The sequence below is a fragment of the Struthio camelus genome, chromosome 9 (assembly GCF_040807025.1).
Source record: "Struthio camelus isolate bStrCam1 chromosome 9, bStrCam1.hap1, whole genome shotgun sequence".
Taxonomy (NCBI): Eukaryota; Metazoa; Chordata; class Aves; order Struthioniformes; family Struthionidae; genus Struthio; species Struthio camelus.
This window is the reverse complement of record NC_090950.1, coordinates 25,899,794-25,917,531: the sequence shown is the minus strand read 5'-3', so window position 1 is coordinate 25,917,531 and position 17,738 is coordinate 25,899,794. Positions and strand designations below refer to the sequence as shown.

Genomic DNA, 17,738 nt, shown 5'->3' with positions numbered 1-17,738 from the left:
ATTGCCCCTGCTGCTCAAGGGGAGGTTGTACAGGCCTCTATCTCCCTGTGAGCGGTGAGTACTGTAGAGGAGAGTTCTTTGACAGCCTGATTCTACTCACACTGATCTCAGCAGGAGTCCCTGAATTGATTTCAGAGGGAGCAAAAGCAATCCCTGCTTTGAAACCTTCAGTACCAAAACTAATAACTAATAAGAAAGGCCCTAACTATTAAAAAAGGCCTTACCACAGCCTTTCCTTAAGAATCAACCAACCAAGAACTTTTCTGGTTCTCAGCATACACCGTTTTCATTTATTGTATCACAGAGAACCTTTAGGTGCAAGCAGTAATACAACTTTGGTCACCTCTGAACGTAAGCTGCATCGTATTCTCAAGGAACAGCAGCATTAGCTCTGAACTGAGGAAGGAGGCACGTGTGCCCATGTGGCTGCAGCAGTGCAAGCTGAAGGAGTTATTGCCACATCTACTTGTTACTGTTCACTTGCTGAAGGTTTCTGTCCCCGCTGAGCTGTTTCTGCAAGTGCTTCTAACCAGTTTCAGTCTCCATGAACTGGGTCACCGATGACCTACTGTTTAAACTGTGTAAGCTATCCTTCTCTTGCAGTGTTGTACATGAACTGTTGTGTCCCCTATGTATCCCTATGTATTTAGTTTGATTAGTTACTGCATTGCAGAATACTCAATATGGCTAGATGTATTACTGTCAGGAGATAAAATGCTTAGCGTTTGTATGGCACAGTGCTAATATTTTGTTGCTGTTTCTGGATGTATGCTCAATGTAGGAAGGTTAAAAATATAAAGACAGCAAAATTGTGGTACAAGGATCAAAATCATTTTGTATCTTTGAAAAACATTGCCCTTCGTTCAAAGCATCTTTTCAAACTGAAGAACATGGCTAAGGATTGTAGATGTTCTGTGATATCATTTATTCTGCTACTTCATTACCATTCTCCCTTGTAGGCTGACAATTTAGATGACTCTTACAGTAATCTGCAGAAGATACACTTTTGTGGTCGTCTGTCTTGTAGGTGAATACACTTGGCAATTTTATTACTAATTTGGAGTTGCCACTGGGCCTGCCCTGTCATGCAGTCCAGTTACTAATGGAGTATATGAGCTGCTGTGATTTCTTGCTGTTTTCCTTCTCTGAAACTACTTCCTCCCCACCACCCAAACCCCTGCCTTGTCCATAAGGATAAAGTCCTACACCAAATCACTTGCAGCTTTCCTGTTTTGATTTTCACTCACTTGTTTACAAACAAAGGAGCCCCTAGGTGGAGATTTATGATGTTTACATGCTCTTCTAATTAGGATAATGATTACACCTGCTTTTAGATAACATTTATAGCCTGCTTCAAAGTCTCATTGAAATCACTGATTAACTTTGAATTCTGAGCCTTCAATACCTCATACAGACATTTCCAAGGAATCTAAGTTTGCATGTATTTTTATACAAGTCATTCAAAAAGTCTTGCAGATATTATTGTAGAAAAACATAAGTGATCTCATAAGGATTTAGTTGTATTTTTCACTTATTTCCTTCCGTCAAGTATGTGACATTGAAGAGAAGTTGCTCTTGTTTGAATGTCACATTGATGAAATAAGGCTCTGCTGAAGGCAATAAGTGTTTTACCATTGACTTCAGTGCAGTTAGGATTTCACCTCTGAAGTGTGAACTAAGTAACAGGAGTAGATAGGAAAAGAATATTTTTTCCTTGCCTAGGTCTAGAATAAAAACCAAACTTTTTTCCAGAAGGAAATAGATAGAATCCAGCTGCGATGTGAAATACTTCTTGAGGGGTTTGATGGGCCTAGGCTCACAATTTTGATAAAATCTTGAATATCCAAGGAGGAATATGAGATTTCTTGGAGAAACTTTGTGAATGTTTCAGTGTAAATACACTCAGATCAATAGGCATACAGTTTAGAAAGCCATAATGAATATGCAGTTGTCTTTCAGTTTGCCACGGGTCAGCTTTACTATACATAATACATATCATTTGTGAAGTGTAGTGGATGCTTGCAGGGATCCTTGATGATTTCTGATGAATTGTTTTGAGTAGAAGATTTACAGTTCTCCATTGTTCTCTTTTAGAAATATTCTTTACAGACTAGATGAAAGGACAAGCCAGTTTTCAGTACTGCTAGAGGCACTGGAGCACTGCAAGCTACATCAGTCAAATGAGACCATTGAAGCAGCCTTATCAGAGGTGCTGAACAGCATCAATTCAGCTCAGGTTTACTTCAAAGCAGGACTTGATGTGTTTGAGACTGCCTTGGCTGGAAAGAAATGAGAGAATTCCCAGCAATCTAGGACGTTTGTTTACAACTTGCAAAACAGAAGTTCGACTCAAACCAGAGGTTCTCTGAGGATGAAACCTTTCTCAACTTTTCTTTCAGTCGGCGCTTAAAGGTACTGCAATGCGTGTTTTTGTAAGTATAAAACAATCTTTTGCACTGTTCGCAGTATATCTCAAATGTCTTCTTTCTGAATGTATAAAACATAATGAGAGGGAATAACACTTAAGATACGATTTTTGGAAGGACGTCTGCTGTATTTTTGTATGTAAAAAATGTTTTTATGACTAAGAGCTCAGTCTTGCAAAGTACAGAGCACATCCTGCAATATGCTGAAGACATACTTCTGAGACACCCAGATTTATAGCCAGCTGAGCTTTCAATGCTTGCTATTGATTCAGACTTCTCAAATAATTTGAAATCTTCACATAATTTTTTTTCTCCAAATTGAAGGATGTAGCATTTCCTTGGGTAGCCAATGCTAGCGTTAATCAGGAAATGCTCAAAACACTCTGGTCAGTCTAATCCAACTTTCTGAAACAATCTTTACTCCTGTGGAATAGTAAGAAATAACTCCATTCTGGGAACACAGATGACCTTTCCTAGAATATAGGATCTGGATTGCAGTCAGGGAGCACAAAGCAAACATAGTTTATTCCCTGCTAGAGAGCCAGCAGTAACTTCTGAAGGTACAAGCTGGTGAAGCATATTGCATGGCTAAAACTCAAACCTGTTGTTTCTTGATGAGTCCATGTACAAGGGCTATAATCACAGCATTACCTTGTTGGCCAGAAGCAATCTGTGAATGAAGGGATCAGAAGGTTCAGTGTCCTGAACCTCTAAGGGGATAATATGCACGCATGAGAATTGCAAGTCTTAATACTACAACAGTTGAAATAGTCCAGCTCTGTTGGGTTTAGAGTTTTACAGTCACAGATGATTTAGGGGGTGGGGAATATCTTCATGATCAACCAATGTGACCGAGGGAACGTAGATATGATTATCTCATATCTTTACTCTTCATCTGATAGGCAAGAGTATATCGTTATTCTCTGGCTAATACAGGTACTGATTCTGCTTGCTGCAGAGGGAATTCAGCTTCTGAAGAGACTTTGTGATTCTATCATGCTTGTGTATCTCCTTGTTTTCCGTAATTTTTATTATTATAATACTTAAGTGGTTGGAATAGTCACATTTGAGCCGTATGGTCTTTGTTTTAGTAGTAGTATTTAGGCATGTACTGTGCACACTATAATTGAATTGTAGTTTCTAATAGGTAAGATTAGCAGCAATTTTTCCTTAGACTGCCGATTCCTTCTGGAGTTAACACCTGTGGTCTTAAATCAGATAGGCCAGGTACCATTAAGGGACCAAAAATAGAGACTAACACCTTCCGATGTCTTTAATCTGCCAGATGAATTTAATAACTGCTTCTTGAGTCTGAATATGTACAGTTCCCCAAACCTTCCTATAATGTAGCCCAAACTGCACTCATGAAAAATTAGTGAAGACTTTGGGGAAGAGTATCCCTTATGTATGATTTCTCCACTAAAACATTTCTCTTGTTTTCTCACTAATGTCCTTCTATAACCACTTCAAAAATAGCAGACTTCAAAGTACTCTACTGCAAAAAGCACTGCTGTGGTAAATGTCTGTCTGTTCTCGAGACAATCATGTATTCTCACTGAGGAGATGAATCAGATAAGCTGTTTAGGAACTTAAATGGATTAGTTTCAATGGCATCTCATACTTTTAGATCTCTAAGCTTTTATTTCAAATGTTCAGATCTTACGTTTCTAAGTGAGTGCTCAGTGATAATATTTGGACCATTATAGCTTTGGAAAAGGCACTTTTGATCTATATCCTGCCATTGATTTTTAAATACTACCTATTGACTTAAAAAAAATTTATAGTAAATTAAGCCCCTAAATACCTGATTTGTTTCTAACCTAGAATTTTGCCCAGCCAGCTGTGGAACATCTAAGGAAACAGTGAAGGAGAGGTGTTAGTAAATCATAATAATTTACCCAGATTAAATTCATTCCTCTATTGTGTTGAAACAAATGCACTACCCTTGAAGGTGGCAGTATGTTTGCAAATTGCCTGAATGATGTTAAAAATCTGTTACCTTTTCATAAGCATCAACTGCCAGAGACAGCATAACGAACGCATTGATTGCTGAGTAGTCTAGAGTCATACTCACAGTGACCAGAAAATCCTTGCAGCTTGCAATATTTGTGTGTTGAGACAGTTGATAATAAAAGGCTAAGAAGATTTTGTTAGTGCATATTTTAGTGAGTCCATAAAGAAGCTAAAGTATAATCAACTCAGATGAATAATAAGGACATGAGAGCTGGATTTTGAGTACCAACCTTAAAATAGGCAGTGAATTGCTTTTATCATCCGAGAAAAACAAGCCCGTTTTGATATACAGTATCTGTGTAAATACACAAATGCAGAAATATACAAATGCCTTTTATCTTCAAAGCACTGTACAGCTACTAATTTATTTGCAGTGATATGCTACATATACATAAACATAGATGTAAAACATAAATACATGAGAAGATTAGCATGCACTTTGCTCTGCTTTACTTACCTTTTAGAAAGTATTTCAGTCTAGAGGTGTAAAAGAAGGCACTTCAGCTGACCTCAACTGCTGCAGCAGTTGGTGGGGAAAGGTTAAATCTCTCAGGTAGCTACTTTCTTCCTTAGATACAGTTTCTCCACATCTCTTTCTTTACTTCTTAGTTGTTAAATTATTTTGATTGGTATAATTGTATACCTCCAAAGGGTACCTATCATTTCATTCAGTGAAAGCTCAGCAAAGGTCTCTAGCATTCCACAGTTAATATAATGGAAAGTTTGAGTAAGATGATTAATTTTTCAGGCCATTTATTTCTAGTATTTATTTTTAAGTTGCAGAGACACGTATCTTTATCTTTAGAGGGACCTTTTTGCACAGTCCTTGGTTCCAAATCAGAAGACTTCTATATAAATTAAGGGAGTGACTTAGAACCAAAGATGCATTAGAAAATGCAGGGAGCAAAAAGCAATACCCACCACAGTTGGGTAGTTATATGCCATGAATGTATGTATTTTAACCAGACTTCAGGAGCTCCATGCAATTCTATGGCCTGTGATGTGCAGAAAGTCAGGGAAGGTAATTATTTGGGTCCTCACTAGGTTTAAAAGCTATTAAATGTTGTAAACATAGTTGTGTCTGGGCCTGTGTTCTCAAGGAAGCAGTTAAGACATTCCTCAAAAGCTGGTTTCTGTGTTAACTGGAAACGGGGACCCTGGAGTAGATTATGATTAGTATCTCAGGAATCAAGCATGGAGTGGAAGATGTTTTTTCCCTTTAACTCTCTGTAGGATTTTACCAGTCCCAGCAAGCTGAGCAGTAGAAAAAACATCTCATTTTAAAATGCCTAGGATCTGAATTTTTAAGAGTAGTTAGTCTTATATAGCAGTCTACACATTCAAAGCATAGTTAATTGTCTTCTGTTGGAGCTCTGAGTCTACAAAACTTATGGAACACAGACTCTAGTATTGTAGACTCTAGAAATGTAGAGTACACAATTATTGACTGTCTTTAAAGTTAAGTACATGGTAAAAATGACTTGCCTACCATGTCAGGATAGGATTTCATCCTCCTGCATAGTTTTTGGTGGCTTTAGCCATCAGACTGTCTTTTCTCCCTCTGCCACCATCTTCCCCAAAACCCTTGCGTTCAGCTTCTCTTGCATTCTCATGCCACGTGATGACTTTTCCCACTTCTCACCACCTTCTTCCCAGTCATCCCCACTTCTCTTCTGTCTCCATTCTTGTTCTTCATCACATGTTACTCTCCCCATTAACTTACCAACTATTGAATTAATCCCACTCTTTTCTCCCTCTGATCTCAAGTCACCCCTTTTGTTCCCCATTCGGTTCCGGTTTCCTTAGCCAATCATTTCAGTTAGTTACCTCAGTTCGCCCATTTTCTGTATTCTTTCCTGCAGCTGTGAGATCTTTGTCCTAACATACTTCATCTCTCCGCATCTAGATCTTGCCCTGTTGTGTGTGAATCAGTTCGACTTCTTTGCCCATTCTACTTGGGCATGGTGGAAAGTTACAAAGAGCAGCTCACCTTCCTTAAGTTTAGATTCCCATTCCTGGTACAGCTTACCATGATAAAGAGCTGAAAGTGATGGAAAAGTTCTGCTCAGATCCAGATGGATTTAACATGAGGAGACATCATCAGCTGAATTCTCAGTATGCGCGAGTTCTGATTATATGCAAACTGAATATGTCGCAAACATGCAATGCGTGATGGCTACATATGATGGTTGTGTATGTAAATAGGTGAGAATAAGAAAAAGATTAGAGCAGAAGCAAAACTTGGCTAGTGTATTACAGTGTTTTAAGTGCTGAATAATGATAAGGACTCAAGCCATATACACAAACATGTACTTACTTGTACATGTACACTTGAACCTAGGACGTGCCTAAGAATAATGAAGACTCACTTGAGGAGGAGATAGGTAGCAAAAGATTTGATGCTATCTGAATTGGACTGTGTATTTTCTAAAACTATGGTGCTATTAAGCTTAAAATTATTTTTTCCTGATTTTGATCCGATTCCCTCTACCTATTTCTACTATTGCTTGCACACACTGATTATAGTTGGAAAATACATAAGCCTGCATATTTAGATTCACTGAAAGCTTATGTTCCCCCACAGTCATACTGGTTTGGACTGTTTCTTTCAGCAGTGTTGGCTTTACTATGGCTATTCATAAAGGTACTATTCTACGTCAATAAGGTTAGCAGAATTTGGCCGTATTTATGGAATTTCTCAAAAGATTTGTTATCAGAATGTTGATTATTTATGTTTAGATTATTCTTTTTAATCTCTCAACATAGATTAGTACAAGCAAGAGAGTATCTTTCAAAAAGCGTGCAGGAATCTCTTGTTCAATGTTATGTAAACCCGCAGGGCAGAATATAAATGTGTATGTGCAAGTGACGCATTGTAATCTAGTATTAATTTAAGAGTTGTTATAAATGTTGGCATGGATTAATGCACACATTCTCCTATGAACTGCACAAATTGGAATTAATGCAAGGGCTTAATTTAAGAAATGTAATCAGTATAGGTGTGGAACAGTTTTTTTTTTTTTTGCTCTGTAAATGCAGTATATTCTTACTCATCTGCCTAATCCGTTTGGTTAAAAAGATTAGGGTTTTGTTTAAGCTACTTTTCTTTGATTTATTTTCCACCAAGCCTCAGAAAATGAAGTCTTACTCTTTATTTTTCTTTTAAATGCTTGCTGCCTTTGATGTTTTTGGAAAGCTTATCATATGCTAAGACAGCGTAAGGTCCTTTAGTCTGATCATTCCTGTATTGTTTGGTATAATTTGAAGTGGTGTTTCAAAGCCTTCTCTTTGGAAGAAGGTCGTTTACTGACCTGTTAATGCATATGATATAATATGCTTGGGTACTGCCTTTACCATGTAGTGGTATAGGTATGCTATACGATGTTCTGGCACACTAAAGTTCAAGAACAAATAGGTTTTTATGGCAGTATGCCAGAGATGTGCTAAATTTTCCCCATTTGCAACTATGCTAGTCTGCACACACTGACAATACAGCATTGTAAAACTGATTTTCCTTAGCACCCACTACAGTTTTTAGTACAGGTGGCGGATTAGGGGGTTAGCTGAGCTATCCAATGTTTTTAAATGGTGTCCCTTGTAGCCCCATTCAATTTGTACATAGCACGATCCTCATGGTGCTCTGCATGACACTGAAGTGGGTTAGATAGGACCGATTTACGTGTTAATTTTCTACAAAAACTGCTGTCACCTGCTACCCTTAAAAAGTTAAATAAAATATTTTTTAAGTACTTCCCAGATTTTCAGGTTAGTCTGTATACTGAGGATTCAGAAAAGGTACACTAGAACGCTGTTTTTTCTCATGTAGCCTCGTTTCCTGTTTGCAACAGCTGAAACATCTTGCAGTCTGTGAATACACTAGAGGGGAAATAAGGAAATGCTTACTATTTCATACTTAAAGTAGATAAGATGAATGCAAAATCACTTTGTTTTCTATGTGCAGTTTATGCAAGTTAATAGGTAAAATGCAATTGTATTATGTATTCTGATTTGATATTCTGAGACAAATGGAAAATGAATGTAATTCAGTATCTAGAAGAATTATAATGAGTTCAGGGAACACTTCACGTTCAAGCATCTGAAAGAGTTGTATACACTGAGGAAAAACCAGGAGTGAAGATATTTGGAGCAGATATTTTGGGGGGTTTAATACAGGTCTGGAAAACAATATTCTTCTGCCTAAAACCAGGTTTTAAATTGCCTTTATTATCTAGCTGCATGGCACTACCTTTGAGGAATAATCTAAATGCTGTTATCAGTGATCGTGTTAGTCTCAATATGAACTATGTTTTTTATGTCGCATAACAACTTACAGAGTTTACCTAATCAGATAGAAAGTGCATGTGTTTCTGTCTTTTGTATGCAGAAGGACAGCTGTCGAGTTATGTTATTTTTGTGCAGCTTTGACACAGAATGTGTGAGCGTGAATGATGACTCCTTCATTCCATCTACTTCTAAATTTTCAAGTGGTAAAATTGAGTTACCACAATTGATAGCCAGTCAGTTCAGAAAAGAAGATTTTTTTGACCATGTGGTAATATAAACTTGATGTAGTGATGCCTGGAAACCAATAAATATCATATTATGTGGAAATGTGCAATGAAAGGTTGATTTTTATAATACATTAAAGAATGTTGAGTCTGAATAAAATAGCTTATTTGCAAAATTAGTTTACTTTGTATGAATATGTACTTTTATAACATAGTATAATAAAAAGGTAACATTGTTAATGTAAGTAGATCTCATACATTGGTTAAGAAACACATTTTACTTGTTTGTGCTATGAATATAATTTTGCAGTATGTATCAGTGTTTATGCAGAAGGCACTGTGGACTGGAACGCAGTAATAGACGTTTTGTGAAAGTGGCTGTAATTATGAATTAGACTTTGTTTTTCTGTAGTTACATTTTTGCTAGAAATCGAACTGGAATATGAAGATATGTGTATAATATACATTGCACTGAATGATTTGGAATTATATTCATTTGCTTTTTTGTTGGTTTTGCTTTCTTTTTTGACTAGTTCTGCCAGTGAGCTGTAATATATGCCTCTCAAGCTGCTGATTCAGTAACATGGATCCCAGACTGTTAAAACATAATAGAAATAGGGAAGAAGGAAAAAAGCAAGCAAATAAAATACAGATAGTCAGAACCTGGGATCTGAGAATTTACTGACAGATAAAATTTGAATTATCTACTCTTTTCAGGTGCTGGTGTACAGAAGGACCAGATAATTGGTCTTTCAGGTAGGAAGAAATTGTGCTTGTGTGTTTTTCAAAAGGAACGTTTTCAGAAGTAGGTAGAGTCTCTGCATAAAACTCCAAGTATTCAGTATGAGACTCTCTCTCAAAAAAAAAATCTGTTTTTCAAAAGGTATTGAACAACCTGAAAGCTATCTGAAGAAAGAGACAAGTCAGTTCTGAGAATCTTGACCGTATGTAATACTTAGATCATATGAAATTCATATGATCAGGATTTTCCTGTAGTTCAGAGGTCCTGAAGCTGCAAAGTGTCTGTTATCTCAGGAAAATATGCGTACCATGTTTTACTTATGATTTATGAGAACTTGGAGGCTTTCCTGTACTTAAAAAGCGCTTGAGAGGTGTAATAATGAAATGGTTTCATTGGAAATGAATCGGTATTTCCAAATTTTATTTCCACTCTGCATTGTTTTACTTCTAAACTGCTTTCCACCTCACCAGATTAAAAGTAAAAATAAAACTGGTACCTTGTTAATGTTTCCAGTAATGACTAGAACATTGGTACAAAGTGCAGCTCTGACTAAACTATCTCATGTTGTGTTAAGGATCGGTTTGTGAAACTTTCTTAGAGAATATGTTTTTCTAAACTATATGGACATATGCCATGAAAATAAAAGCCAGCTGTACCTCAATAGTTTTATACAAGTATTTCATTTTCCATTCCTGTTGCTAGATCTGAGCCAAGTCTACATTAGTGAAAAACATAACTGAAGCCAAAGTCCTTCCCCTGTGTATCAAAATCTGCTTCTGTGGCTCTGTTTGTGAGATTGGACATTATCCTCTTTCACCGGTATCTGAGCAGGTTCATAAAATAAACATATATAACATTTTATAGCAGTTCCAAGTAACCAGATATGGTATGGGACAGATTTGTCAAAAGATGGGGTTGTACGCATGCCTCTTCATTGCTTTTTTAAACTTTGAGATTGCTAAAGCACGTCTTCCTGCTGTATTTCTTACCAAGTAATAGTATAGTGGTCTGTGTGGGGGTAGAGTCTATGGAATTATGTAATTTATGAAGGCATTTACCTTTAATATACAGTCTAAATATGGTAACCATGCAGTTGCAGTAATGAGTAGTTTGACATTGTGACAAGGAAATGTTTATACACTGGCCTGATGAGTAGGATGGCAGTAGAAGCAGATTCTGGCCGGTGGATCTGTAGCTGCCTGATGGGGTCAACAGTGGGTTGAAAGTCCTAAGAGTGCCAAAGGTGGGCATTGGGAAGGCAGTTCTGGTTAAGGAGATTTCATTGCATAAGGTTTCAGAAAGCCCACAGTGGAGATCTGGCTCTTGCCCAGCAAACGCTGTGGACTGATGCCGGTTTAAGCAGATAATGAGAGCTGAATGCTGTGTATGCTACAAAGAGCAGTGCAGCTCCACATTGATCTGTTTATTTTGGGAAGGGCAAGGTATGAGGTAGATAAGACTTTTAACACTGAAAACACTTAACAAATCCTGTCTTTGAAAAAGAAATTCGCTGCCTTTTGAGTTGGTTTAAATATTCTATCAGAAGAGAGTACAAAAGTAACTGTGAGAGTAGTTCTGGGAGCGGAATCAATTTTGCGACGCTTAGTAACAACAACTGGATCACCACCTTCTCCTAGCAGGCAAGAAACAGGACGGGTGATCCTGGGACTGGATAAGGTACACTGAGCTAGGTCCAGGTGTCTCAGTTTAAAAAGCCTATATTGAGGCAAATATACAAGGACACCAAAGCAAAGATTTCTTTCTGTACATTGGCCTTGAACAGTCTATTGAACTCTCTTCTTAGAAACTTCAGTCTCTTTCAGCTACAGTCTTCTCCCTTCAGCTGCGGGCGCTCTGGGCTGTATCTCAGGTGCTATAAACCGAAATCGCTCCTTTGAGGCTGTCAGTGTACATCAAGTGAAGATGTGATCTGTGTTTGTAGCTCAGCCTTGAATAAATGGAAGCACTTTTTGAGATTGCTTGACTATCTGATTTTGAGGGAAATCTAGTAAGGTTTGTAACCAATGCCTCCAATTCATCTTTGGTGTATTTCAGCTGAGGTCAGTGCTATGCCAGAGATGAATTACCTCATTGTGTTGAGGGTTACTTTTCTGGCACAACAGAGAAAACTCTTGAGAACTAATACCATGTCAATATTTACTTCCTTTTAACATCCATGCCATCAGTTTAATAGCAGCTATTGTACCGAAAATTGGACCCCTCTCTTAAGGAATGACAGGTAGCATTTTGTTTAAGAGTGAGCTGTTTTTATACTGTGTAATACAAACTTTTTTCCTGCAGTGTCCTTCTGTATCCCTTAGCTGTGATTAAAGAGGAAGAGGAAGGGCACAGTGCCCTGTCAAAACTGTGTCAGCTTCTCTTACGCAGAAAGAAGGAAAAATAACGCACAGAGATGTACTGTAATATGAGAGCTGAAAATACACAAGATAGAAAAAATATTAAAAAGTAGGAGAGGCCACATGGTTATTGGTCATGCAGTTCAGAATGGAAGTTAAAGATCTAGTATCTGAAGTGAAGCAAAATGGGGAATTTTTGTGTCAGTATTGAAGAGAGAAGATGACTGAGAAGTGACTTTCCATTGACAGGACTAAGCCTGTGGAGGTAGTTAAAGAAGACAGAACGGAAACCGTAAGGTTAAAAATTGCGGTTCCGGTTACATGGCTATGTGTAAGCTGTAACATGAGAGAAGTCATACTGCCATGTGAGTAGTAAGAGAGTAAGGTGTTTAATACTATGGAAAAGAACTGATGCAGCTTACAGAGAAACAAAGAGGAATCATCCACCTCTGTCACGAAAAGCATGACATTTCTAAGTGTTTTTTTGTTTTTTCCTCTGAATAATATTAGAGCTCACTGTCAGAATTCATGAAGATGGATTTGTGTCTAACCTGGGTGACAAGCAGCTGTTTGTCAGTGTGGGACTATGTGTGAAAGATAGTCAGATCAGCTGAGTAAGTTTCCACGTATGTCATATGCCACTGCATTTTCTAAAATGAAAGATCATCGTGTTACCGAAGATGAAGATGCAGAACTGTGATGGAGGCCTTGATACACAGATGTTACTTACACAGTGAGCGTAAAAAATTAGATCATACCCCCGTGCGTAAAGTTCACGTTACAAGTTCTAGGAGGATGACCCTATCATGAACACTGGCTGAGTTCACTGTCAGGACTTCGCTATTCGTAAATTGCTTGTCATGCTCTCCTAGCCAAGCATAATCAGGGCCCTATGAGTGAATAATGGCCTTGTATTCATACCAAGGCAATTCATTATCCTGTATGTAAAACGACAACTTCATTGTCATTCACTCTTATAAAATAGCAAAGAAAGCAGCAGTTGAAATAAAAAGACAGCTTTTTAAATAATTATTTTTACAGTATGAAAATCCAATACATAAATTTGCAGCATGTTACATATTTATTAGTATCGGAAGAATTTAACTTGATGTTCCATGACATACTTTGCTGATGCTTTATCATTATTTTTAGAGAAAAAAATTAGTAGTGGCTGGTTGTAGCATAGTGGGTTTTTTTTTTTTTTTCCAACCAGCTGTGCACCTCCTACTGTGCATTTTCAGATTGACAGAAGTAGGGATCAGTTACTTTGTAGTACTTTCCATCCAAGGCATTGATTTTAGGTTGTGCGATTCGATGCAGCTTTGTAAACTGGCTGCAGGTACTTAGTTCTGATCACAGTACAGGGCAAAATATTTGACAGGCAATTGGTCATCTCGTGGTTTTTGTTGTTGTTTCCATGGAGGCTTCATCATCCATATGCAATAAAGAATTGTCCATTCAGCTCCTGCTCGTAATAATGCCTTTCAGGGTAAGAGGAACTCTTTCTTGTCATAATAATATTTAACCACCTTTTCTGTCATCTATTAATATTTCTGAAAAAAGAGCCTTTCAGAATACATTAATTTACTTGAAATTGCATGCATTGATGCCCATCATTTTACATTCCATAAATGTGGAATAGATTAAATGAAAATCAATAATTGAACATGGTAGGTAGCTCATTAAGTAGTCATGAAATGGGTTACATAAAAGGTGTGACCCAGTCAGTGGGCTGTAGATCCCTGGCATTATGGCAAGGTAAGCATCATTAAGTGCAAATGGGAAGAAGAGTTAGGTCGGGGGGAGAGATGAGAGAGAGACCACAAACCATCTGGTTTTACAGAAGTATGATTCAAAAACTGGAATAGGAAAGGGCTGATACGAGTCTTAATCTCTTTTCTTCAGAATATTTAAGTAGGTTGCATGTATTTTAATAACATTTCTGCACCAATTGTCTCTCTGGAGATCATTCAGAGATGTGACCAGGCTTCACCTGCACAATTCAGGGATTTCTAAGGTAATCCGCCTGGGGGATTTTTTCTAAGTATGTTATGAATTTAATCAAATCTCTCATAAAAGGGAGCACTGGTTGCTTCTGCTGTGTGATTCTTTTTGAAAAACTTCTGTCACAGAGGATGATTACGCTCTGACACTGGTAGGACTCAGTAAGGAGTAATGCATATGATGAAAGCTAAGACAGAAAGCTGTAGTGAATCAGCAAATGAACCTGTTGCCAAAAAAAACCAACTCATGTAAATCTTTTGTAAAAAGTAACTTTGTGATGTATAAGTACCTCAAAGTCTGTAAGCTGGTCAGAGACCAGCTGGTTTTGCCAGGATAAATTTCTGTAGTCAGAGAGACCAGTTATACCCTTTTTTTTTTTTCAAGAGGACTTACAAAGCCTTTAGAATTCTCTCCCTGACCAATTGTATGACACTGGATAAATCTTTATGTGCAATAATACTCAAGGACCTAAGTAATATATCACTTCTGATCTGACCAGGCATAAATCTTTATTCATGATATATCTTTCATAACTTGATTCATTGATTCATCTGTAGACAAGACAAGGTCAGTAGAAAAAAATGATTAAGCTTTTTGCCCGCAGGAGGAAGAAGCTTAAACAACAAATTCATCTTCACGTCTGACCTCATGAAATTTGACAGAGAAGAGATTTTAAAAATAGACGTAGACTTTAAAGCCAACTTTTACTCCCAATTACACTGGTTTAAGTCCACGCTCATTCTGCTGACTATAGAATAAAGGGAAAAGCCTGTACGAGTCAGTGGGATCCCTCTGGAGTTTGTACAATCAGAGAAGAATTTGATTCTGAGAGAGGAGACTTGGCCGTTTAAAGTGGTACTGTGCCTGTGTTACTCCTGGAATTTCCTTTCAATGGACTTGCTCTCTCCTGGAGGCTCCTTGACAGCAGCTTCCTGAGACCACGTCACTGTTAAATAACACGAAGTACAAGAGCACATCATTTCCCTGCAGGGAATCCCTGCTCCCAGCACTCTGTCCTGAGACGTTTGCCAAGCCTGTGCTGTTAGAAGAGGGCCAAACCTTCCTCATGAACTTCCGTTGCAGCGTTCGCAGCACTGGTAACGTTTGTTGTGGAGTAGTTATCTTAAGAGGATATAGTACTGTGTTTCAGGAGAAGGTAAGGCAGATTCTTCGAAATAATTGTGTAGCTTTCAGCCCCTGATTAGTCCTCTTGAACAAATGAGGATGGATCTTAAGAGTTGTGTATGTGCTTAAGTATCTAGAGGGCACAGTAAAATTCAAATAAGCATCTATGCATATGTTCTAAGCAGAAGCAAACTTCTAAAGCGTCAAAGGCTGAACCTGATTCCGTTTGCTGTAAATCTAAGCTTAGTTTGTGGTTCTGCGAGGGATTAAACACCTTTATCAGCCAATGAAATTGATAGAAACTGACAGTGCTTAATATGTTGAAAGCTTTGGACTTTTTAAAATTATTATTATTTTATTATCTGTTTGTTTTTCAGAGATGGAAATGCAGAATTGTTAAACGTAGCTGTAATCAGCATTTTTTTTCTCAATAAACCAGAAAACTGATGCAGGGAGACTATGATAAATTAAAAAAGAAACAGACTTGAGGAGAGAAGTGGTGGGGGGTTGCCTCTTGGGGGGTTTGGAAACCTTTGTTTTCTTTTTGGCTTTTTATATTTCAGCCTGCTGTATTATAGAGGATCCCATCAAATGTTACAATTATAAGTGTGAGCTAGAGAGTCCTTGAGCAGTGCATTTCCCCTATATATCATTCTAAAAACCTGTGCTAAATAACCTAGTGCTGATTTCACATTTCCAGTGTTCAGTAGCCTTTAAAATTTCTCATTTCTTTGCTCTGGGATTGTGCTTTAGGCAGTAGCATAAAACACAGAAATATATCAGCTCAGGGCGCATAATGGTATTTTCTTATATCCCAGTTCTCACAAGGAACACCAGCTATATTTTTATTTTTTAGATACAAATACACATTTGCTTATTTTTTACATAATTAATAAGTTTAAAGGTAAGTTACAACTAGGCAGCTGATATAAGTACAGTACCACAAAAACAGAGTATTGCAACAAAAGCTGTAAATCAGAATTAAGTGTTTACTCTGTGGATTTGCAAATACAGGTCTTTTTGGAATAAATAACCACATAGAAGAATAAAAATACTCATGAGATATTAAAATCCTAGCAAAATAACCATCATGTGGCCATGTAAATACATTCACATTAAAAATTTTTCTTTTTTTAGAAAGAATTTAACAGCTTCTGATACAGCTAATGTGGTAGTCTCTTCATAGTTTCAAAAGATTTATGAGGTCCTTCTGGAATGTTGTATATTTTAGTATATTATAGAAGGTACTTCCATTTAAAGGAGCAATGACCAAATTAAATGTGGATGGACTGTTCAAAATTCCAGTGTATTAACATGAGTTGCTCTTCAAGAGGACAAGGAAAACGCAGGTAAGGAGCCCACTCATCAACTCCGGTCTGAGCGAGGAGAGGGCCAGGGCCAGTTTATCCAAGGCAGAAACAGCAAGATGACCCAGAACGGCACTGGGACGGGGAGACTTTTCTTCCACATTAATAATACTGAATTTTGTTCCATTTAGATTTCTTCTGCCTTGCCAGTCATGATGTTCTCAGTACTTACACATATAATGACCCTAAAAAAAGAGGAAGGCGGTGGCTGCTGGTGCTAACACAATCACTTAGCAGTTTCTTAAGAACGTGGGGCAGGAGGGCTACCCATTGATTTTGCCACAGCCAGAATTAGCCGGAATAATTCAGTCTTGAAGAGAGAGGACTTCTTCTGAAGCCTGTAGCTTTGGGTTTGAATACTGTATATCATCCTGCATAACTGTCCCTTTGTATAGAACCTAAGCTTATCCTGAAGTCTGCTCTATTTTAAGCAAGAGAGACATAAAGGTAATCATTTGTTTAAAGCTAGCCTGTTTGTTTCTCTGCTTCTTGTTCTAAGTAACTCCTTATGCATAGATTTCTATTCTGATGTCATTTAAATTCCTGCAGCAGATTCCTACCTAGTTTCAAGGACATTGTGGCTTGACACTATTCAAATGACACCTTCCATTATTGCTTTTCTATTTCTCACCCTTCCAAATGAAGTGTTACATTACACCAGTGCTGTCAAATAGCTTGAATCAAATTATTTCCTGATAAAACTCCATTGATTTTGACTGAGTAAAACATTTCTGTAATACTGTCCAGTTAACCTTTATTATTATTCCATGCTTAATTTCTCCAACATAAAGCTTCCCATTCCCTTCCTTGTGGTATACTTTCTGTTAGTGTCTGGGAATCTGTTGGTAAACTGGTGCTGTATTACTTTAGCAATGTGTTCCTATATCCCAGTCCACTCCCTTTTCATCCATTACAGAACACCCCTATTGATCCTTTTCTTCCTGGTATAAGTACTGTATAAAATCACACTCCTGCGCAGTTAATTTGTGATATTTCAAAAAATTAGGGTTTTAGGCCAAAGCCGTGCTTATTTAGAATTGAAAATATTACACTTCCTGAAAAATCACCAATACAGTACCCTTTAATTTGTTGTATTTTTTTATTTCGGCTTACTCAGCTATGGTTTTGCTCTATCTTTATATAAAAAGATGCTAATTTAAACACATCTCTGTGCTGATAACCTTAGTCGAGATGCA

At 37.5% G+C, this 17,738-nt stretch overlaps 1 protein-coding gene across 11 annotated transcripts in view; it reads left to right on the top strand.

Moving 5' to 3' along the window:
- The window catches only part of NAALADL2 (N-acetylated alpha-linked acidic dipeptidase like 2), a 524,823-nt gene extending 514,481 nt beyond the window's left edge, over positions 1-10,342 (top strand). For 9 of the 11 annotated variants that reach the window (XM_068954255.1, XM_068954257.1, XM_068954254.1 and 6 more), the window contains one exon: positions 2,095-10,342. In XM_068954255.1, the coding sequence (XP_068810356.1) occupies positions 2,095-2,293 (199 nt within the window). In that variant the 3' untranslated portion in view covers positions 2,294-10,342. The remainder of the gene's footprint in view (positions 1-2,094) is intronic. The other 2 variants (XR_011142818.1, XR_011142817.1) reach the window with 2 other exon arrangements.
- Positions 10,343-17,738: the final 7,396 nt, after the last annotated feature.